At 39.1% G+C, this 24,804-nt stretch overlaps 1 protein-coding gene across 20 annotated transcripts in view; it reads left to right on the forward strand.

The window, feature by feature from the left end:
- ptprm (protein tyrosine phosphatase receptor type M) overlaps positions 1–22,934 on the forward strand; it is a 541,643-nt gene extending 518,709 nt beyond the window's left edge. For 9 of the 20 annotated variants that reach the window (XM_062980499.1, XM_062980503.1, XM_062980504.1 and 6 more), the window contains 7 exons: positions 695–844; positions 1,591–1,782; positions 3,822–3,953; positions 12,950–13,075; positions 15,527–15,708; positions 20,566–20,701; positions 22,143–22,934. In XM_062980499.1, coding sequence (XP_062836569.1) covers positions 695–844; positions 1,591–1,782; positions 3,822–3,953; positions 12,950–13,075; positions 15,527–15,708; positions 20,566–20,701; positions 22,143–22,196 — 972 coding nt within the window. In that variant the 3' untranslated portion in view covers positions 22,197–22,934. The remainder of the gene's footprint in view (positions 1–694; positions 845–1,590; positions 1,783–3,821; positions 3,954–12,949; positions 13,076–15,526; positions 15,709–20,565; positions 20,702–22,142) is intronic. The other 11 variants (XM_062980505.1, XM_062980517.1, XM_062980509.1 and 8 more) reach the window with 4 other exon arrangements.
- Positions 22,935–24,804: the final 1,870 nt, after the last annotated feature.

Genomic DNA, 24,804 nt, shown 5'->3' on the forward strand with positions numbered 1-24,804 from the left:
GGGGACTCAAAGGTTGAGAACCACTGTTCTACAGGTTTGGCATGAACCTGCATCTGATGGGTTGTGAGTCTACATCTCTGCTACTTTTCATTGCAAATGCAGACTCAGACATGCAGAACCTTTTTCCCACATGGAAAATATGACATTATAGAAGGTTTTCTGGCCGCATTTCCTCCTTGATATACCAGATTTCTGTGTGCGGAGAGGTATTCAGTCACTTAAGACCTCACCCGCATTTCCCAATGTGCATGCTGAAAGCATAGCTGTTCCTCTTAAACACAAAAGCTGCAGAAAAGGCAAAATCCAATATTGGCCCATGTAGCAGGGATCCATTTGAAATCAAGAGGACTTACACTATTTGGTGCAGCTGCTCTAATTGGATGTACAGAAATGGGCTGTGGGTGAGATATAGAAAAAATAGAACTGGGTATGATTTATGTAACAATGACAGTTCGTGGCAAAAGACAAGGAAAAAAATTGTAAAGTTATAGCAACTGCAATGTCTGATTACAAAAGCAGCACTATACTGAAGTACAGTGCCATGATAATGAATAGGTTTCCAAAGGCATGCCAAATGGTGAAGGTAGCATTTAGAACTCTTAAACAAAATCATAGGATATTTCACTGAAGGGCTGTCATTTTCCCAATTCTATTAACACACTCCTGTTGAGCTAGTATTTCTTTGCTTCTTCAGGAACAGTATGTATTCATACATGACGCAATACTTGAAGCCTGTCTGTGCGGAGATACCTCTGTTCCAGCTTCTCAAGTTAGGTCTGTATATTATGAAATGAATAAACTGGATCCTCAGACCAATTCAAGCCAAATCAAAGAAGAATTTAGAGTAAGTAATGGACGAAAAAATGTTTTTAAACAGTCAAACTGGCTCTTTGCCACCAGTGAGCTTTATTATGTGTGTGTGTGTGTGTGTGTCTAATAGGCAATCTGAATCTTTCCATTATTCTTTGAAGCCTGTGATGTTTTCTTTTTTAAAAAATGGCCTGCAATGCTTTGTTTGGGGTTAAGAAACACATAACATTCCTTTTAAGAGGAATGGCTATTTTTCATATAAAAGGTAGTGTATTAATTTTTTTGGTATGTTGTGTGTTTGTGTGCAAGTGTATGTTAACAGTAACAAGTTGCTTTTTAAGGCTTTTTTAGTGATTTATATCATGAATCCCTTTTGAAAAAAGTAATTGTCCAGACTCTACTTGAAGACTTGTGTTGAAGAGACTGGTCAAAATGCCATTAGACTCCCTATTTTACTTTTTTCCGATGTTGCATAGGGAGTTACCTAATAACGCCTTATGCAAGTGGCTATTTTGGTCACCCACTGGCTAGGTGGAGCTTTGTACCCTAAATTAAATGCCCACTGATTGACTGCAAAGTGTCTTAAGAAATCTTTCTCAAGACACCTCAGAGCCAGCCCTCTCCGTATTATCTCTTTCCCTCCCTTCTTGCATCTCTTTCTGTCTCTCTCTAGAGTTCAAAGTATCTGGCTTGTTAGAAATGTATTGATCGCAGCTACCCTCCTAACTGCAATTCTCCCCCCTCCATCATTTTAACTTTGATTTTATTCTAATCTTCTAGACCCTGAATATGGTGACTCCCACGTTACGTGTGGAGGACTGCAGCATAGCACTTTTACCTCGGAATCATGAGAAGAACCGCTGCATGGATGTCCTTCCACCAGACAGATGCCTGCCTTTCCTCATCACAATAGATGGGGAGAGCAGTAACTATATCAATGCCGCACTGATGGATGTAAGCTCTTCTCCTGAGGTTAATAATTACGGAGGAATGTTACTGTTCCACAAGCTGCAGACTCAACATAAAGGAGATCAAATCTTTCAAATCTACGTCTGAAAAATGACCAAAGCCTCCCCACACGCCCCAAAAAATCCCTCGTGAGCAAAATCTAATTGTTATCCGCAGAACCACGGAATGAATAAGACTTGTGAAGTCAACACTTACATAAGTCCCATTGATTTAATGGGTCTGCTGCGGTTCAGGCTAACAATTGGATTTAGTCCCAAATCTTTAAACTCTCAAAACACATTAAGATCTGACATATATAACTGTTAAGGCCCAAAAGCTTTATTGAGAGGGCTGGTCGGTGGTAAAGGCATTTTAACAAATGAAAACTGCCAGCACATCTCTTATCTAAAGCTTGAGTACTAATGCCTAAATAAAACAGGAGATGCATTATAGCACTAAGGCAGCTAATCAGCATAATAAGCATTACAGCCATATTTTAGTTTCTTTTCCTTCTAATTTTTATAGCAATTAACAGGAGGGAAACACTTGCCTGTTGGCATAGATAGTACAGCAGCCATTACCACAGTCACTCCCTTCATTTCTGAATGAAGGAACATTTCCTAAAGGATTCTTCTCACTCTTCATATGAACACACACACGCACACACACACGTTAAATGCAGCTATGGAAGTTTTAACAGCATTAATAGGGTTTCACTAGATGGATACTTAAACATGTTTTACACTCTCTAGAGATTGTAGAGTATCTCTGACATTTTAGAGCAATAGTAATTAAAGCTGTCACACATACATACACATATGCCAGGAAAGCAGACTTCAGAAAAAGAATGAAGACATTTTAAACAGTCTTCCATAAAAACAGTCCTTTTCTCTAAGCATAATCCCGATAGTAATAAAGGGTTGTGGGAAGCTTCTCTTTGGACTGGGAGGAGTTAATTTGGTTGCTGCCCATTGATTGATGCCACACTTTGGTGGGTGAATTAGGGACATTATCAGCTATCAACACCCCAGCACCACTCTAGGGAACTGTTTAAAAAGTATGGGGGTGATTTGAAATGTACTCCATGTAACCTATTGAGTAGTAAGGCAATTTTGTCAGGACCCTCCCTGGGATGCTTTAAACCCAGTAGATGTTCTTTTTCAATCATGAAATAAACCAGAAGTTACCTTTCAGATTAGTTCCTGTTGGAAAAGGTCCAATAAAGGGCCTAAAAAGGCCAGGGAGGCTCTGAAATAGTGAGAATGCCTCACATGGACCCTGGGAGTTTAGGGAGCTTTTTAAAGTTTTTTTTAAAAAATAATTGTGTTTGGGGGACACCACAAGAGCATGGCCAGATGAGGGGGGAGACCAATATAACAGCTACCTATTTCTGCCCTGCGTCAAAGTGTTTTTATTATTTAGTGCTTTAAGGAGAACTTACAAATAGTCCTGCCCCTGCCTAATAAAAAATAGAACTACTCCCATTGATACTCAAGTGTTGGTTGAGCAACTGCTGCTGCTGTTTTCCTGAAGCCTAGAAGTCATAGCTACCACTAACATTAAGCACAGTAAGACAACTTCCTTTAGGCAGCAGAATTTGGAAGTCGTAAAAGGTGGTAAATCTTTAGGTATTAAAATCTATTTTCATTATAGTTTTCCTATTTGTTAGCGGAGAGAAGCAAATTTGTGTCAAATTTTGCTTCACTTGTCAAAAGATCTTGCCTGGCTTTTGAAATGTATTTTGGGCATGTGGCAAACAACAACAACAACATGGAGCCCCCTCCCCTTCCCCCCCCCCCCAGAAAACATTTGATATTTGTTTGATTTTGATTGGCTTTGTTAGTCACCCTGTACAAATGTTCCAGAGTATATCCTAATAAATTCTGCAGATTCCTTGCATGATGTCTCCCTTACATGTAGTTCTGGAGTCATTCAGCACCCCACCATTTATGAGTGTCTCCTAAGGTTTGGATGCCATTACTACCATAGGCATTTTCTTAGGATAGCTATAATCCTGACATTGCTTCTAGAATAACTGAATTCTTCTTCCTCTTGTTTTACAGAGTTATAAACAGCCTTCAGCTTTTATAGTTACACAGCATCCTTTACCAAATACTGTCAAAGATTTCTGGAGACTGGTTCTAGACTATCACTGCACGTCAATTGTTATGCTGAATGATGTGGATCCAGCACAAGTAAGTTACACAGATGTATTGATTAAAGCTACTTTTTTTAGTTCGAGGCTGAAACACTAATGGGCAGGCATATTTCTGTTTTCTCATTAAACAGTGTGTGATGCATATTTAAACATTCTAAGACTGATACATAATTTAGAAGTAGGATGATGGAATGATGACTTAAGTGAAAAGGTATCAAACTTGCAGGAGAAACCATGGCAATACAATAAGAATTGGCCTGTTTTGGAAAAGAAACGGGTAATTGTAGCTATAAACACAGAAACAAGCTGATTTAAAATTGAACAATTTCAAGTTTTCCCAATATTTTAACGTATTTAAATGGTGCCATAAGTAATATGAAAACATCATAACACTGTATTCTATAATGTGTAAAAAGCCTTGCTATGAAATACAGTAGTTGACGTTCATCTCCAGCCAACTCCGCTTCTTCATAATTTCATAATGTTACAAGTTATACCATAGAAAATCATTGTTGAATACGTAGTTCAAACAATTGCTGATAATCAGTTCCTACCCAGAAAACACTGAGAAGCCTTGGAGTGCTTTTATCATGCCAAAACCCTGCTGCTTTCACGGAATTTTACAGGAGATTCTAGACAAGATGTTCCATTTGCAATTCTTCCATTGCATTCCCACTACTACTTTTTTAAAAATCCATTAAGGCTGTAAAAGCAGAGTCATAAGCCTTTTGAACTGTAATGCTAGTAGCTATCCATCTGGAAACAAACTTTTTTTCCCGTGTAATAATTGTCAATAGACCATTAAGTTCTTCAATCAAACAAACAAACAAAAAACTGTCACTTTTAGGGAACTGATTTCTAGGTGTTCCTTCATGTCAGCATTGTATAGTGGTTTCAGCCTATGACTCTGGAGATGAAGGTTCAAATCCCTGCTCAGCCCCGGAGAAAGGCAATGGCAAACCCCCTCTGAAAGTAAATTTGTTTTTATTGCATTCCTTTCCTAAGTGACTGAACACTAGTGGATTAATCTGCTGTCTATTTTATATGTGGGGGATCTCATAAATTGTTATTTTAATACTATAAAATAACCAAAGGAAAACTTTTATTAGCAATAGAAACCTTTTGTTATTCTTGTTTTAAAATTCATAACCAATATTCCTTCTGCAAGTCAATAAGTACAAATTGCAAATGTTCTTGCTTTTTTTGTATACCATCCACGCTCCTCTGTCCCCAGGGAAACACATGAAAGGCAAAATCCTTGTTTGCGTGTTGGTGGGCTATTTTCAGAGTGGAAGAGGCAAGGGGAGGCAAGACTTTCAGCTGCCACTATAAAGCACATTTGAATTTCTTAGCCATGCTTGAATATACAAGCTTTTTCAGCCTTCCATTGGTGGTTCTAGATCCTCTTTAAACCTAATGGGCCATACTCTCTATCAGGTAATGCATCTGTTTTGATACTTTTTCCAATATACATCACAAGATGTTAAATTAGAGATTGCTGTTGTTATGTGTCACAAGTCAACTCTGACTTACAGCAACTCTATTCTAAGGTTTTCTTTGCAATATTTACCCAGGGGAGGTTTGCCACCACAAGGTCTGTAGCTTTCTCTGTCAAAGATTGCTGATGCCTCATCATACTACAACTTCCGTGATTCTACAGCATTGAACCATGGCAGTTAAAGTGATATCAAATTGCATTAATTCTACAATGTAGAAGCACCCTGAGAGAAAGACTGATTTGGCCAGGGTCACCCAGTGGATTTCAAACCTTGATCTGTCAGAGTCATAGTTCAACACTTAAGCCCCTGCACCACTTCGGCTGTCACACCATTCAAGGATACAGAGAAACAAGTGAAGATAGAGAATTTATTGAAAATCAAGACTTTTAATTATTCCATTTGCTTTTTCCCAATATTTTATGGTTGAGTTTAGGGAGCAGGCCTCAGTTTGAAATGGGGAAATGGAAATAAATTTTCTTGCTTAGGCTATGGACCACTTTTCCACAGCATATACTTTAACACTGCGAATGGCAACAATGGGCTAAAGCAGAGCTTTCCCGACATTTCATGTTGGAGACACACTTTTAAAACGTGCAGCATTTTGCATCACGATAATTCTGTTTTACTAGCATCACGGTAATTCTGTTTAACCGATGTCAAACCATTCCCCCCTCCCCCTTATAAGACATACTGACACATACCTAAATTGTAATAGCAAAATGTATGGGGGCACAACATATTTCATGAAAACCTTTCATTAATATTTTTAAAATACATGGTGTATTGCTTACTTCATATAGACCCAGAGGTTTCTCATGACATTTGCTGAACACACCTACACACCACATCCAACACACTAATGTGTCATGAGACACAGTTTGGAAAGTTCAGAATTCAGTGTTAATTCTCCCTAGATTAGATCCACTGAAATTGCTGAAAATAACTACAGTCATTTATGACTTATTAGGTCCCATTCACTTCAGTGAATCTGCTCTAGGTAGGATTGAGGTTGGATGTATCCCAGTATTTTGAAATTGTCATGAAAATTTGAGAGCCATCACTTGACTTTTCAGATCAATTTTTGAAACCTCCTAGAAGACAATCAACATTTTGTGTTGCATAGAGGAAAGATTTTGGGAAATGGCATCCATAACCTTTTTGGAAAACACCTTTTGGAGATAATAATTTTTTAGAAAAGCATGACCTTTCAGAGAAGGGCCAAAACTCTAGAATAGAATCTTCTCTTGTGGTATACAACCAGATATAATTATGCAAGGCAATGGTTTCAGTTGTTAATCTGAATAACCTGTTATCTCTAATCTGTTAGGAAAACAGAGATTTTGCATAAAGTGTTTTTCAGTTTTCCAAAAGTGTGTGTATGTATATATATACTCTCCCATAAAATAACTTGTTTTATATCATGCAACCAGGAGACAAAAATGAAGTAGACTTTGATTTAAAAAAATAACATATTTGGTTTACTCATAACCTTCATGCGTTCAGCATACACAGGTATAAAAACTTATTAGTCCATTTAAATATCTTTGAGATGGTTCCCTGTACCAGCTGACCAGGGCATCTCTCTTGTAACAAAACAGCTATCCACAGGTCACATAGTCAAAAGGAGGTCTGCATGTGGTGTGCAGTCCCTCCTGCAACTTCTCAGGAACCATATAGAAAAGGAAGCTGCGTAACAGAACATATATACAAGAAACAGTAAACAACAGGATCATAGATAGACATTAATAGAGAAAGCTTGAAGAATGTTATCATTTCCTGTCAAAAGTCAGATGCCAACTGAGAGCAAAATATAGTTTATTAAAGTAATAATTCAAAAACAGTTATCAGAGATTTAAGAAACTTAATCTTCAGTGTTTTAAAGCAGTCAAAACTGAAAAAACGCCAAAAACATGAACTGGCATAAATCCGGATTAACCAGAGATATAATCCGGATTTAACACAAAGTACTTGAACTCGGCCCAAAAGCTCAAAACGGGCTTAAAATGGTAAAACAAACAAAGGTAAACAGCTACGAAGCTCCAAAAACTTCCCCAAAACCCAGGAGTACAACAGCGATTCCAAACTGAAGCAAAAACCCAAACCGGGCTAAAAGCTCTTTGCTGTGAGCGGCAAAAACAAGCAAAACTGGAAGACGCTGAGGAGATAGCGGCAAGCCGCTGCAGAGACGAAAGCCAAGCCAGGAGTTAAAGGAACAGAGCATTGTAACGTAGTCAAGCCAGTCCGAAGTCGGGATAAGGAGACAGCGTCAGGGTTGGGAACGAAGCCAGCAGTCAGCAACAGTAGACAGTCATGGAGACGAGAACGAAGCCAAGCCGAGTTTGGGAGCGAAGAGATAAGCCAAGTCGAGATTCAGTCCAAGGTCCAAAGGGTGAAGTCGTCACAAGAAGGTCCACGTCATGGGATGGCACAAAAAGCCAAGACAACGGAGGCGAACAGCAGCTAATGCAAAATAGTAATAACAGTGCAGTCCAGGAAAACCCACACAATTCCAACCCTCTGTTGAAGAATAACCCGAATCAAACTTACATCTGTTACAAAGTCCCAAGCCAGTCTTCAGAATCACATACAGGAAACCCAATGGCACCCAGCAACACCTTGCCACACGCAAAGAATAGTGGCCAAACATCCCCAATTTATTTAGGTTTCCTTGGGCGTCCAAACTTCCAACGCCCTAGGATCAAGTGTCCCAAGTTCCCCATCAGAATCTGAGCTCCAAACAGCCAACGCCCTAGGATCAGGCGTCCCAAACTCCTCATCAGAATCAAGATCATCCTGCCCACACCCAACTCTGTCCACACCTGTGGAACTACCCTCATTCCTCCAGGCAGACCATGTGGGATCTGCTTCTGAAGATACCCAAGCCTCTACAGCATCTACAGCATCCATGGACCCAGATTCCTCCCCAAGATCCTCCGGAGCCCATGCCCAACCTATGCCAACTTCCTCTGTCACCACCGGTTCCTCAGCATCCATTTCCACCTCAAGATCCCCTCCCAAATCCCCACATGAATCCTCCTCGGAAGACTCCATCAATCTCCCTGATTCTCTTCCTGTGTAAATCTTCCAGCGAACCCTCCTCGCGAGGGTTCTTCCTTCCTCTCCTGATCCCACCATTATCGCTCATAGCCTCAGAAGACCCATTCACAACATTTCCAACAAAAGATGTCCTGTGTTGTTGCTTAGTAGTAAGGACCACAACTATATCTGTGTGAAAGTCAATTGCCTCTAGAAAGCTCATGATGCAGAAAACTCACGTATTGAGGAAGTCTAATTCACAGATATTGTCGTGCCCCATGAAGACCCTCACAGTTTACCCCTAATTAAGCTCTTTTTAGTTAGAGGGATTAATATTTTATGTGCATTTCTGGGGGGATCAGTCTAGTAGACAACCTCCTTGCATTTGAAGCCTCTGTTGCCCTGCCCCTTTAAGAATCCCCTCAGGGACAGAGCCTCAGGCAAGGAACTTCTGGGTCTTGAAGAGTCAGCCTTTTTCTTGACTGGAAGATGAAGAGAGAGGAAGGCCAGAAGATCTACAAAATAGCAAATCCAATTGGAACTGTATTCAAGTCCAGTCGGAGCTGTATTCAAGTCCAGTCAGAGTTAAATATTGAGACCATCTTAGAGACAGTTGAACACCATACAAGAAAGAGACAATAAGAAGAAATAAAAGATTCAAGCGCCTCAGTTTGGCCAGAACTGTGTCCTCATAAAAGCTTGCTAGTGAGACTCAGGAAGATAGGAAGTCCAAATTTGGTCAGTTAATAAATCCTTGTTTGAGTCAAATATATAGTCTCCAATCTGTTCCTTGCACAGCCAGTTCACCTTCTAAGTCAGTGGTCCTCAACCTGTGGGTTGCCCGGTGTTTCGGCCTACAACTCAAAGAAATCCCAGCCAGTTTACCAGCTGTTAGGTTTTCTGGGAGTTGAAGGCCAAAACATCTGGGGACCCACAGGTTGAGAACCACTGTTAAGTAGTTAAGATAGTGCGGGGGCAGAACAGATATTTTTCCTCTATGCGGAAGATCTATATTCACTGTTAATAGCACTGATATGGTATGCTCTTCTATTAAAAATGACAGTGGAAAGCTTTGCTCAGGAAAACTCGACTCCATGTATTGCCTCTTTTGCCACAATTTGTTAATATGCAATGGCATCTCAAAACAAGGGATGTGTGCAGATGTGTAGAGATGCCTGTGAATTGTTATAATTAAAAGATTTATACAAATGGCTGTGTGTGCACAGCACACAGGTTCCAAAGTAGGGGTCCTACTCACCCTTTTGCTTTGGCCCAGTGTATCACTGGCATACAGATCCCAGAAGGTTGGTTATGGGGTCTTGTTGCCTTGGATTGAGAAATGTTTCTCATTAAATAAAGCAAAATGAAGAACTTTGGTTAGCACCTCAGCCAAAAACGAGAGAGAGAGAGATGGAGGAGAGAGGAGTGCATGAATCCAAGTTTTGTGTTAGCTTGTTGGAAGTAAAGAGAGAAAGAGCCTCCAGATTCATAAAAATATACACATTGAGCCAAAGTGTTTTGAACCTAAACTTTTCATCAGGGCACTTTTAAGGCCAAGCCAGATAGAATCGATCCAACTTGTCTGTTGCAAAAAAAAAAAAATTCTGAGGAATCTGCCGAAGAAGGATTTATGGTAAATTAGACATACCAATAACTATTTGTTTAACGGCATATTGCTTTTTTAATAAAACAAAACTCCAAATTGAAACACAGATGGTTTTCATTGGGACTGCAGTACATGAGGGGTGGGGGTCATTCTCCACAATGACGCCTCAGAGTAAGAGTTTCCTGGTGAAGTTAATTGCTTCACAGCAGGGGAATTATGGCCAGAAAGGGAAGGGTTACACTTTGTGCTGTGATTCTAACCTACACAACATGATTGGATTAATTTTGTAGTGTTGATTAAAACATTTGGCAACATTTCTGTAGCCAACAGCTGGTTCAAGTGAAGGAATTTTGTTCAGCTGCCAGTTGAAACACAAGAAGGATGACATTTCCAATCCTTTTTGCCACAAAGTGAGGATGCAACAAAGTATTGCAACAGATGTGTGTTTCTGATTGTCGCAGCCCCCCCCCCCCCCCTCACTGGCTGGAGGTGATTGGAAACATCTTCCTTCTACTCTGATTGATAATTGAATAAACCTTCTTCATCCCTGCTGCTGGTTGTTGAAGTACCAGAGAAGAGGTGGCATTGATCTAATTTTACAACAAATCTATATAGTTTTACTGAGTACAGAACAGAACAGCAATATACTGTGCCAGCCATCATGTTTAAACAGCCAGGCTAACCATGTCTACTTTGGCTCTTAGGAGGTTTTAGGATTTCAAATTTATTGAACTTAAGAGACAACTCTAGGCACCTGCTAACTCACAACCTTCTTTTTCCACATTTGATGCCTTCCTCTTTTTCATTTTTTTCTGTCAGCTTGGGCACATAGCTAAAAATATGTAGTATGCAGCCTTGTGGTTTTCCCAAAAGATCTTAGGTGCAACATTCTAGAAATATCCTAATATCCCCTTCCTGCCGATGCCCTCTTAATTTCATACAGACTGATGAAAAGCAGTGGTAGTGAGAAAGCTTTCCAATCCTAGGGTGAAAAGGGAGTCATTGGAATACCTATATGTGTTTATGCTTTTATGGAAACATATCGCCCCCAAGCTGCTATCATATGTGAGCCTCAACACAGATATGTTCTCCCTGCCCACAAGGAGCCATACTTTAGTGTTAGGTTGAAATAGATGCACCATGAACTCAGTTCTCATAATATCAAGAAGAGTTGCCATTTACACCGGCTTCTTTTCAGGATATATTCTTTGCAAATCCTACCAGAAGAATTTCTGCATCAGTACATCTCTCTGCAGTTCTCTGGGGTTTTTTTTATATTTTCTCTTTGTCCAGAGTGTCTGGCCCTATTAAAGAATCTGTGGCTTACTTACAAAGTGATGTCTGGAATAGTGGGAGGTGAAAGATTAAACAGCTCTGTAAGTCTATTCAACCTACACAATATTATCTGACAATTAAATTGTCCAGAATACAGCACTATAATGCCTGTGATCCCCTCTGGCTACTATTTCCTATATAACTTAAACTTTCTGGGACAAGCTTTTAAAGGGGAATAAAGAGACATTCACGGATAGAAAAATCGGTAAAAGTTTGAGGCCAGACTGATTTTATCCGGTATTTTTGGACTGAGAGCAAAAGTTTGCTTCTGGGAATTTAAGCTATAAGGTTTATTATCTCCCTATCCCAACAGTTTACCATACCCTGAGGTTAGTGTTTGCACCCTACATAATTCCCAACAGGTTGATGGCACCCTTGCATGCTGTCACAGTCTATTCATTCACTGGTGTGAGTCTATCATTATAAATGTCAAAAAGGATTTAAGAATTCAGTAGCAAGGAATAGTTGAGTGAAACTATGTGAATAAGAGGCTCCAAATGGGGAAACCAAACTGAAATCATTGATCCAATTCACTGAAAAAAATCTTTTTATATTTCTCCCATATTTTATAAATAGCTGGTCTTACAAAATGATTCCCAATTTTTTTCAGTTTTTACTCCCTCATACCAGAGGTATGAGTGCAATACGGCTCTTAGTTCCACACCTTCCAAATTTAATATTTTCTCTTTTTTTCAATTTTGCCCAATCTCTAATCCAAAGTAGGGCACTCGCTTCAAAATATAGCCTTAAATCTTTCCCTCCCTATATCAAGGTAATCTTTTTCTGAGGTCTATGTGATTAGTGTAGAATGTAGTCAGGGATGTTTATTGTTTACAGGAATGTTCTCAAGGTCTGGCACTATATGTAGCCATCACTTCTGATTGTTGGCCCTGGGTACATAATGTTATAGTTCTATAATTTCTAGGAAAATATAAATGACAGAGCTCAGGAAATAATACAGGCCATAGGGAGATGTCAGCTGTTGTCAAAATGGAGTTGTGCAGGCTCACTGAAACAAATCAGCATACAACTGAATCTTTTGTTCTTATTTTCCGTCAACACCAGGAATTGCATTTTTAACAGTACTTGCTTGTGCAAGCATTTCCCTGGCCAGACTATTGGCTGACTAGTACAGGTATAGCTCCTTTCTCTCCTTCTGGAACCGGAATGTCTGCAGGTTGTGCATAGGCTATATGGGGAAGCCACCAGACAAACCACCACTCTGACAACTCCCAGCAAACTGGCTGTCTTCGTTGTTCATGAAAGTACACCAATACTTCACCAGCTTTAAACAGATACTTGACCTTTGAACAATAATTATTTTTCCTTCCCACTTAAATTATCCTTGTGTTGTTCAGGAGATTTTAAAACTAAATTGTTGTATTATTTGGAGTTGGGGTTGCAGCCTTAATGATCTGATGAGGGGAGTATGAAGCTCCCATACCTTGCATAATTGCCCTCCCCTGCTGTATGGGACTCAAAGCTGGTTGGTTAAAGTATAGTAGAACACATTTTCTAAAAATATTTATCAAATATGGATTAATCTTTGTTTTACAGTTGTGTCCACAGTATTGGCCTGAGAATGGAGTTCATCGGCATGGCCCTATTCAGGTGGAGTTTGTCTCTGCTGATTTAGAAGAAGACATTATCAGCCGGATATTCCGAATTTATAATGCATCAAGAGTAAGGATCTGACTCAATCATATGCATATTTAACTTAACGACAGTAGAAGAAAATGGGTTCACATGTTAAAGAGCTCAAGCATACTTAACTAATATGCCATTAAACCATCATAATGTGCCTTTGACTTGTATGCTTCCCTTTCTTCCTTTGGCAAGGCTGCAGGAAGTTGGAAACTTTCACTTCTGTTTTAGATTAATCACAGCTTGCGTTTTTAATCGTCATAGCTAAAATGACATATACATAATCACGACCGAAACACCAAACTATAGTTAACCTTAAAATGAGGCAGAATATTGCCATTTCTATGTAGCCACACCAGAGACAGAGAAGGAAGGGAGGACCAAACATTAGCAAGAATTGCAATTGGCATATTTCTCATTTGCAAAAGGATTTTTTCTGTAACATGCAATACAGCAAAGAGATTTTCAAATTAAGTGTATGTTTTTATTTCAGTGAACATTACCAACACAAAGTTCACTTTATGCAAAATAAGCAGTTGAGGACAACTGCATGATATGACCAGCAAACATTTTTCATTATCTGAAAAAGCACCTTTAGTAAATGTTTTCTCAGTGTATCATCTAGCTTGATTTTCACTGAACGTAAAGGCTGCTTGGGGCTCATTCTTGTATGCAATGTTAAATTTTGGCGTAGCATCATGCCTTAATGGAGCCGTAATATTCTATAGACTCATTATGTTTAGAGTAGGAGAATAATTTTAAATGTGATATCTGGTGAAAGGAAGAGATCCATTTTAGAGATAAGTCAAATTGGTGAACTCTCAAACACCAAATGAACTAGATGTTTTCAAGAATCATCATGCCATTATCCCAAGCTACTTGAGTGTTGGTCCCCAATTTTTTAATTTGGGGGGGTGGATAGCATAAGTGTTCTAGTGCATTTACCTTTTGTACTTCCCCATCAATTGCTGGGTTTTGAATACAGGGGTGTATTAGTAACTAAAATTGGGGGAAATGTGGGGGGCTTTTGATTTCATTAGAACTCAGATTTGTTCTTCTTGCTATGGACATGAACAAATTACCAAAGCTGGGATGGTTAACATTACTCAAAATAAGCTGTAATACAGAAATTACTTGCAAGCAAAAGAACTTAAGACCTTGAATTTTAAAAGAAAATCTCTTAGCATATCTCAATGAACTTTATTATTTTTCTTCTTTGAAGATAACAAAGCTCACAAAGAGCTAATTGGTCATTTTTTATTTAATTCAAATGTGAAGATTCATGCCCAAGATAATATTCAAGGTCTGAGGCATTGTGGTTTTCCTTTGCATTGAAACTATTGAAATGTGTAGTCTTTTGACAGGTTTAATTTATAAAATGATGCTTTAAAAGTAATACCACATCTAAATAGTGAAAAATATGCTCAGAATTCATTATTTAGATAACCCTACCAAAAGCTTTAGAGGGAATATCTACTGCTTTCTGTGGCCCTGGAGGAGGCATTCTTGGGACTAAAGGATTTTGGTCTTAAAGGAGTTCAGGGACCTGCAGTTTCTCAAGTCGCTCCTGACACGAAAAAAAAGCATGCAAGAATGTGTACCAAAGGTACACATAAACAACCAAGGGCCCTGGCTGACTCCTTTACCAACATCACAATATTTGTAATTTTGCATCAACATTTTTAAATAGTTATGATCTCCTGGTGGTGCAGTGGGTTAAACCCTTGTGCCAGCAGGACCTCTGACAGAAAGGTTGGCGGTTCGAATCCAGGGAACAGGTGAGCTCCTGTCTGTCAGCTCTAGCTCCCCATGAGGGGACATGAGAAAAGCTTCCCACAAGATGGTAAAACATAAAACATGCGGGCGTCCCCTGGGCAACGTCCTTGCAGACGGCCAATTCTCTCACACCAGAAGCGACTTGCAGTTTCTCAAGTCGCTCTTGACACCAAAAGGGGGGAAAAAAGTTAAGATCATTGGAAGCTTTTCTTCCTCACATTTTGTATAAATTTAGTGGGAAGATTGTTTCAAATTACAGTCTATAAAATAAAACCCATCTTTGGAGAGAGATGCTAGTGAAGAGAGGCTTCTTTTGGATGCAGAAGGCTTGATTTAGCTTTTTGACAATCCTTCATTACACATGGAAAGTTCACATTGAGAATTTGAAAATGACAAGCATATAAAAAAGAGAGCAACCATAATTGGAACAGTGTTGCACATTTTACTTTGCTTGCCTGTGATTGCTCTGATATTAATCATTGCATATTTGGTTTTTGCAGCTGTGCCATTGTTTCATCCCAGTATATTTGTATCTTGGACTATTTAGAATATCATCTTCATAGCGCTTGAGATTTTGCCAGTTCTCCCATGTGGATATCTCTAGTAATTGTTAATAGTAGTAACCTGTTCTAAGAACATTCAGTGTTAATTGGAGTGTGCAGTGTTTATATTGCATAGTTGTAGAATAAATAATCCTGTCTTTTTATGCTCCTGTTGGTTGGGTCCCCACAGCCCCAGGATGGCTATCGAATGGTGCAACAATTTCAGTTCCTGGGATGGCCCATGTATAGAGACACCCCCGTGTCAAAGCGCTCTTTTCTAAAATTGATACGTCAGGTGGACAAGTGGCAAGAAGAGTACAATGGAGGTGAAGGCCGCACAGTCGTCCATTGCTTGTAAGTTGATGCAGTTCTACGGTGAGAGGCACCACCTTATGTGGCTTGTGTTCAGAGCACTTGACATCTATCGTTGAATTGTAATTTTTACAATAATTTATAAAATGTAACTGGTGACCTAGAATTGTCTTTATATTGGACATTGGATGAGGATGGGACAGTATAAGTTGCCTAAACAATACTATTTTTACATTGGTTGCACTTTTTTCCTGTCATGTAGTGTTGGCAAGAAAAGGGAAAATCAACCAACCTCGCATAATCTGTCTCTCCAAAATCTTCTTTCTTTCATGCTCCCTGCACCCTGGGCTTTCCCCAACAGGCTGTTCCCAATAAGCCACCTCAAATAAAGGTGTCACTAGGGTTTAGGAAAGATAATCTAGTCCTATGAAAAATTACCTTGCATACGAATGTTCCTTTTCTTAAAATAGCAGCAATAAGGGAGTCCATCTGAAAAGCCTTCCCACCTGAAATGATTTGGCATGCACTTGCCACAGAGGTTTGTAACATCTTCTCTCCCATGCTTTAGAAAATTACAGTATTCCCACACAGTCTTGGTGGCTACTATTTTAGAAGGATACACTCACACACACACAAACACATATACTAGCTTGGGCACCTGGTGTTGCCCGAGTTATTTGAAAAAGCCAATTTTTAATTGTCCAAAATGCATAAGGTTGTAGGTGAACTACAGCTCACATCATGCCAGGTGAACCCCAAGAAACTCCATCAGTAGTCAAAGTTTGTCATGTTGAGCAATTTTGCTCTCTAAGTGCAGCATTGATGGGGATTCAGTGTGCAGGGCAAACTACACCTCCCACCATGGTGGGTTAATCCCCCCCCCCAATTCTCTTCAGAAGGTTCAGTTGGTCATGGGGGTTCTATATGCCAAGTTTGGTCCCGGTCTATTGTCGGTGGGAGTCACAGTGTCTTCAAGAGCCGCGGTAACACAATGGGTTAAACGCTTGTATCGACTGAACTGCTGACCTGAAGATTGGCGGTTCGAACCTGAGAGACGGGGTGAACTCTGTCTGTCAGCCCCAACTTCCCATTTGGGGACATGAGAGAAGCCTCCCACAGGATGGTAACACATCCGGGCATCCCTGGGCAACATCTCTGTAGATGGGTGATTCTCTCACACCAGAAGCGACTTGTAATATGTTCTCAATTCATTTCTGACACAATTCTTAAAAAGAGTGTCTCCAGATGTAGGTGAACTACAACTCTCAGAAATGAAGGTCAGTTCCCCCCAAATCCCTCCTGAACGGTCATGGAGATTCTGTGTACCAAGTTAGGTCCAGGTCCATCGTTGGTGGGGATAAGACTGCCATTTGATTGTAGGTGAACTATAAATCCCAGTACCCAAATGTGAAGGCGAATTCCCCCCAAATCTTGTTGGTCATGGGGGTTCTGTGTGCCAAATGTGGTGCAGGTCCATTGTTGGTGAGGGTCACAGTGCTGTGTCTTGATGCAGGGTGAACTACAATTTCCATCATGTTGAGTCAGTCCCCCAAACCCCCTCCAATATGTTTACTTATTCAGTTGCTGATTAATTCTGCTTTGTTTGCTGTGCCATAGGAAAGGGTAGGAAAGTGTTAAGGGAGAAGCAGTGGGTGGGGTCATGCAAATTCCACAGCAATGGAGAGAGAAAGGAACACTGGGAAGTGTCTTCGATGGAAGAAAAACAGAAAATGTAAAATGAAATTGTCCCCATATAAAAGCCTTCACTTGGGTGGTGGGCAATATGGTGTTTGTGGAGGATATTATCAGGGCTCTTGGACGTGTTCATGGTGCCCACTATAACCTGCAATGTTCCTTGGAGGTTGGAGCATTTGTGGCACCTCAGCACTGAGAGCTGTAGCTGCTTGTGGAGGCCAGAGCCTGTCTGTGAAAATGGACACCCGTGCCACATACACACATACAGATTTTCACTTTTATTATGTGTATAGATATATATCTCACTCGCATAATGGATTACTTGGATAATACCATGTTTTATTTGAGTCACAATCTCAGTTAGAGCCAGGAAAACAGTTTGGTCTTGGGCCAGGGAACTACAACAGAAGGAGAGGAAATTGTTTCATTTCTCAGGCTGCCCCAAATCAACACAGAAGTTGGAAATGCCACTTTTTGGACATGGCTGATAGTCATGCTGGCTGGAGATTGTGGGAACTATAATATGTCTCTTCCACTGCCTTTTGCTCTTCCTCTTTGCCTTTCTCTAGCTTGTTCCCATCAGCCTGCCTATTCTTATCTATGCCCGGCATTCTCTCCTTCCCAGCTGAGAGTTCACTTCCAGATTAAACCATAAAGTGATTTAAAAACTTTTTTAAAGAAGTATCTTGCATGTACATATCTCCTTAGTGTTTCCATTATAAAGTTTCTGAAAAATTGCCACTGCTGATTAAGACAGATAGTTTTATCTTATTGTATTCTGGTTTTCCTACCTGTTGAATGAATATTATAATTCTTTATCTTGTGAGGGTCATTGAGATCCACATCTGGGAGGTCCTTTTTAATGCAAATTGATATTATCTCTCTCAATTACTCATGCTATTAAATAGTTGAACCACATCTCATGTGCGCACCCACGTCACTTTGAGGTGGTACAGAAAAAAAGAAGAAAAACCATCTTCCAGTATAATCCTTTTAAATGACTTTATTTTAATTAAAATGCTCACAGAATGGCACAATATCATCCAGTATTTTGGCAGCAGGGAACATTTTCTTTTCATGCTGCCTGGATGTGACAGATGTGCCATATTGTGGCTTTCTTTGAAAATCAACCATTTGTTCATTGCTGCCTTTAAAGAACTGAAAGCTAACTAGTCTGCACTCTGGTAATTATTAAGGTTTATTATTTTCAATGAAGTGCAGCCTAAAGATGCTGATTAGAATAGCTGTGGAAATAATAGAGTTTCCAGAGGGAGAGAGATTCTCTTGAAGATTAAAAATAACCAGAGATGAAGCATTATTAAATGCCATATTTAATCATGTTTCTGAACACTTATGCCTCACATTTTTGCAGCAAACGACTTTGTGCTGTCGTATTCTTAGGGCAAATACAATATACCCCTTCACACCTTGCTTGCTAAGGGATTGTAGTTGAGATATGGACTTACCGAACTCCTCACAACTCCTAATATAAATTCCTGATTAGCATTAATATCATTAAAGGCTGGATCATAACTGTAGTTTAGGCCAGCAGAGAAAACATTTGCCTCCAAGAAACAAGACAGAGCACAGGTCAGTCTCATTTAGATCTCTTAACCTTTATTGGTCATTTTAACAGAACTATCCTCTAGCATTATGTCCAGAATCTTGCATAGGACAAAACCTCAGTTATAATCCAGCTCTGTCTCATACAACTCAAACCCACCTTAAAGGCCAGACAGTCATCGAGATAAGAAATTTTCTTGTGCTGGTGAGCAGGGTCCTGGAGGTGACAAGTTCAGTCCTCTCCTACCATTGAGTCACAGCACAACAAGCAGAAACAGAGACCTCTGCAAGATCTTCTCCAACTCTTCATCCCACCAAAGTCCCTGGCAGAAGGTCTTCCTTCTTCACCCAGCACCCCCCCCCCCCCAACACCACAGAAACTTTGTGATTGTGGTAGTAGTGCCACAATCATAAATGTCAACACAAGGTGGTTAATCTAGTTTATGACATCATAACTGGATGCCAGGCTATAATAGAATAATTTAATTGAGTTCCCCAAGTTGGAGAGTAATACAAAGGGAAAGAACGGTTCGAATTCATGCTACCTGACAAATCGCCTCTCATATGAACCTGTCAGGACGCTGCGGTCATCAGGGGAGGCTCTCCTCTCGATCCCACTCCTGTCTCAAACCCATTTGGTGAGGATGAAGAGAGGGCCCTATATGCAGTTACCCTTACCTCTGGAAATCTCTCCTGAAAGAAATTAGAATGGCCCCTTCGCTGCCCTCTTTCAAAAAGCTATTTAAAACTCACCTATGCTCCCAGGCATATGAAGAGCCTACCATCTGAAGATCTGGCTTGTTAAATAAGGGCTGCTTTAAATAATGGCTTTTTAAAATTCTGGATGTGGATTTTAACTTTGGATATGGCTTTTAACCATGCTTTATTGTTTTAACATGGTTTGTGTAATGGTTATTTATTGACTTTATGATGATTTTATGATTGATAGTTTATATTGCCCATTTGCTTTGTTTATTATTTCTTGTTGTTAGCTGCCCTGAGTCCCCACAGGGAGAGGGATCCAAAAACATTTTGATTAATTGATTGAACAGTATAAAATCAGCATGAAACATCACTTATTTTAGTTCCTGGAATGATGGGTAGACTTGGATTTTGACCATAATTAGTATTTTCTCTCTCTTTTGTACTTAAAAGAAATACTAAAAAAATAAGAATTATACTTAGAAATAATTTTAAGTTGTTGCTTTTTATGTGTGTGAAGTAAGACATTGTCTCTTAAGGAACAAAGCCCAAGGAAATGAGAAAACTAGTCCAAAGCTACCAAAGAATCATAGCTAAAGTCTGGACCAGGAGTTTAAAGACTGTAGCTCAGTGACTTCCAAATGTGGGTCCTCATACATTGTCAGATTGCAAATCACAGAACCATGGTCAGTGTGGATTGTAGTTTAGCAACATGCACTGGTTGCCAAAGTGAGTCTTACTGCTACAGATGTTGCTTCTGCTCTGGGTACCCCTTTGTTGCAACATTGTCTTTCTTAGAATCCAGGCAGAGGACATTGATCCCTCATAAATGACTGTTGTCCCCTCAACATGCAAATAAGCTTATTTGGGAGGGAAGGCTTTGAGAGGAAAGAACACTAAGCCAAAAAACACTAAGTCATTTTGCTGTTTTTCTTACAGGAATGGAGGAGGCCGCAGTGGGACATTTTGCGCAATCAGTATTGTTTGTGAAATGCTGCGACACCAGAGAGCTGTTGATGTATTTCATGCTGTGAAGACCCTGAGGAATAATAAGCCTAATATGGTGGACCTTCTGGTATGAGCTCTTTAAAACTGTGCCACCAAATAGAATTTTTTGTTGTTATCAGAAAGCACAGTGACATTTTCAAGATTTATACTAAGAGCCCGTTCATAAAAGCAAGCCTGTTGTTTTTTTAAAAGGGATAATGGAATCACTTGACTTGTTACAAGTATTTTTATACAGCTTTCTTACCAAAAAAAAGATGTGTTCTGTGTATGCTGGAATTTTTATGAAAACTTAAATCTTTCAACAGAACAATCTTATTAATTTTCCTTTCTGGCAGTGCAATCCACATGTAGAGCAGCTTTTGTATGGCAGGAATAATAGTCATGTAAAATGAAATGCCAGATTTTCAAATTATATATTTTATAAATAGCTTAATCTCCTAATATTTATCAAGACTGTGAATTTCAGTTTGACATTCAGAGTATTGCATTTAATTATGGCTCTTCTATCTTGCAGAAAGATTAAAAGAGTTCAGAAACAAAGGGCCAAGAGCAATTATTTCCTTGTAGAGAGCTTTGTGGAACTTTTCAAATGTAGAATTGCTGAAATGCCAACTACTGTTACACACACATACAGACATACACACACGACAACTCAGAGCATCAGGATATTATAATCTACTTTGTTCAATAGTAATGTTAAAAAAATAACATTGCAGCTGTCTTTTCAAGCCAAAGAGAAATTCCACTATCAAACATTATTCTGCATGTTGTTAAAGCTCCATTTGGATAACTAAATGAAGTATTTGGACAGTGCTACATTTTTATCTATCTTCCAACAAGCTCAAGCTGGCAGGACATTTGGCCACAAAATGTGCATCTAGAAAAACTGGTGAAGGTGGAAAGCTGATAGATGTCCAGTTGGAGAAAATTAGAGCCATGTTATGGGGCATTAAAACAGAAATATTATAGAAGCATGGAAACCATTGCAAAAATTCTGAAATGAATTCAAAGATCATTTTGAACATAGGAATACTCCAGTGTTTGAGAAGATCTGGCAAATCAGAGTGCAAAGAGGCAACATGTGAGAGAAAGAAATTAGACAAATGCTGTCACTTTATAGTAGCAAAAATCTCCCGTGTAGAAAGCACATCAGATTCCAGAAGATGCTTTGTGTTTGTCTTTTTTTTCTTTTAGTAAGATTGCCTGAGGGTCATTTGAATGGTTGGATAATCTGGATTAAAAACTCTTGCAGACAGGGTTATGTGGCCATCTTAATCCCACCCCTTCATGTAATCTAAATGACCAGGTGTTCTGCTTATCGATTCTCCCTGTATGAATAATCTTATTGTCGTTACAAATAGGATTTAAACATTGATTCACATTGCACAAGTAAATAATATGTACAAAAGAGAAAATTGCTTCATTAAGTACTTTTAATTAATAGAATGGGAAATTGATGTCCTTGCTACAATTGATGCCATGTCATTTTTGTCTTGTTTTACCCCTAGGATCAATATAAATTCTGCTATGAAGTGGCTTTGGAGTACTTGAATTCTGGCTGATGGCACAAACATGTGGAAGGATGAAGACCTTTTAGTGCCACAATCAAAGCGAGTTGCTTCATGATATCTGTGTGTAAGAGAGACAAGGACCTCTCAGTGTTACGCTTCTATTGCTTTGTATTGGCTCTTTTTAAGAGCCCAAGAGAGTCTTTCCAAAAATGCTTGCACTGCCTATTTTCCACAGGATGGCTGCTGCTTGAGACACCTACAATCCCACAGTCACACACAAACTCACTTCGGTGGTCGAAAACCACTACCGTATAAACCCGTCAACCTGATATACCAGCCTAGTCATCTGGTAAACTAAAGAGCACAATTCTACTCCCATCAAGAAAAAATTATGTTTCTGTTGTACTTTTTGTTGCCCGTGATCCTTTGTTGTCGTTGTCACAGCCTAGTGTACATTTTTGTTCTGTGGAGAATGTCGTCTAGCATTTTGATAAATGTATTTTAGTTACATTTGTATCTTACTTGCTCTTAATAGAACAAAGCCACTGTAGCTTAAATCAAACTAATAGCTACACAAACAGACCACATTAACTTTGCAGAACTCTATTTTTCTGTCCAACTTATATTGTTTGAGAAAAGAGAGACTTGACAGAAGTCCATTAAGAAAATGAAAAAAAATACAGGATGATCAGATTAATATATCCAAAGCTTTCCCCCATTTGTTTATATTGTAAATATTTTTTTGATTTCATCAAATTATTTATTCATTAAAGAGAAATCTTTTGTGAAGCACAGTGAGTGACAATCATTTTTATTAAGCCTTGGAAATGCTTATTGTATTATATTGTAAACATTTGTTTACCCTGTCTGGATTCTCAGCTTAATAAATAATTACATATCTGATAAAATCTCATTTAATATATAGCATTTCATGGCAAATGGATTGCCTCCAGCTAAAACTGAACTTTGTGACAGGCTTTCAGACGATTGCTTTACAACTACTGAAGGGGCAGTTCCTCCACCTGCTGGGCCATAGCTCAGCATCAGAGCACACAACATGGACATATGAACCCTTCAATCAACCCATGTCAGCTCTTGTTGAAGGATCTAGTATCAGGAGAGGGGGCTGACATTTTGAAAACAGACTTTGAGAGGTGTAGGACTGATTGAGGTGGACAAATAGCTGCGGCTGTAAACCATAGTTCTTTATTAAGTGGACACTGGTGTCAGGAGCCTCAGCAGATCTCTGGACATAGTCATCCCACACCACACTAAAAATTGGTTCACTTCTTAATTCATTTTCCAAGTCAAATGAGCTAGTCATATTAGTCTGTTATAGGAACTTTTTAAAAAACAGTTGAACAGTTTATTGATGTTTTTACTAGGAAAGGTCAACACACACAACAATGGCATCTCATAAGTTATCAAATTTTGGGAATCATATGCTTTTAAGGACTATTGCCTACATGATAAAGTAATGTGCAGACTGAATAAAAGGTAAAGGTAAAGGTTTCCCCTGACGCTAAGTCTAGTTGTGTCCAACTGTGCGGGTTGGTGCTCATCTCCATTTCTAAGTCAAAGAGCCGGCATTGTCCAAAGACACCTCCAAGCTCATGTGGCCAGCATGACTGCACGAAGCATTGCTACACTCGCATTGCTACACAGTCACGCCTGTAACTGGGAGGAGGGGGTGTTACAGGTTCACACACACACATGCAGAAAATTTTCAGGTTAAAAAAAACCTGGTTTACTCATGGATTTTAACTGGTTAACCAAATCCCCATGCTAAGTCTATGAGAAGCAAAAATTAGAGTTACTCCTTGTTTATTTTGTTAATTTATTAACACTGTCATCAATACCTACCTATATTTTATCACTGGAACCTGATTTCTGCCAGTGTATTGACACAGTTTTCAAGTGTTTCCCACAGGCTTTGTGGTATTATTTCGTAACCACTAAATTACCAGTTAAGAGTTATTTTCAGTTTTTTTAAAGACTTGAATCTTTGTAGCTAAAATAGAAATTTGATCCAATTATGTCTATGTAAAAATATAGAATGAGTCATAGAATTTAAATGGTTCTTTCTTATGGACCTACTCTTAATGATTCACTAAAAATAAAAAATAGTTTCAATCCCACCCGCACCCCCAAATATTTTTTTCTGGCTACAGGCCTGCTCAGAAGTATTACTATTCAGGAAAAAAAATCTACTGTTTGGGTATCAAAAACTGAGTCTCAAGATTGGTTGTATTTCTAGCATGAGTAGGAGAACTTTGTGTATGACACCAACAAGACAGCACCTACTGTCTTTTATTTTTTATTTCAACAGCATGTGTGTGTTGCTATTAAAATACATTATTCTGAACCATCTAATTTGAGTATTAACTCAAAATCTTTCACTAGTAAATTAAACTACATTTTCACACTAAAAAATCTTGAATCACTCAGACTCCACACCAGCATGACTAATTGGGAACATAATTGCTGTGCGGCTGTCGGCAATTACTGAACAGGATAAACCTACCAAAATAAGTCCAAGCTTTCAAAAACTGTTTGACTGAGTACAGTTAAGAAGGGGAAGAACAACAGTATGGTTTGAAAACTATATTAGATTAGTGCTTTCTGTTTTGTCAGATAACTTTTTCCAAGCGGCAACCAT

The sequence above is a fragment of the Anolis carolinensis genome, chromosome 4 (genome assembly GCF_035594765.1).
Source record: "Anolis carolinensis isolate JA03-04 chromosome 4, rAnoCar3.1.pri, whole genome shotgun sequence".
In the NCBI taxonomy this organism is placed as follows: Eukaryota; Metazoa; Chordata; class Lepidosauria; order Squamata; family Dactyloidae; genus Anolis; species Anolis carolinensis.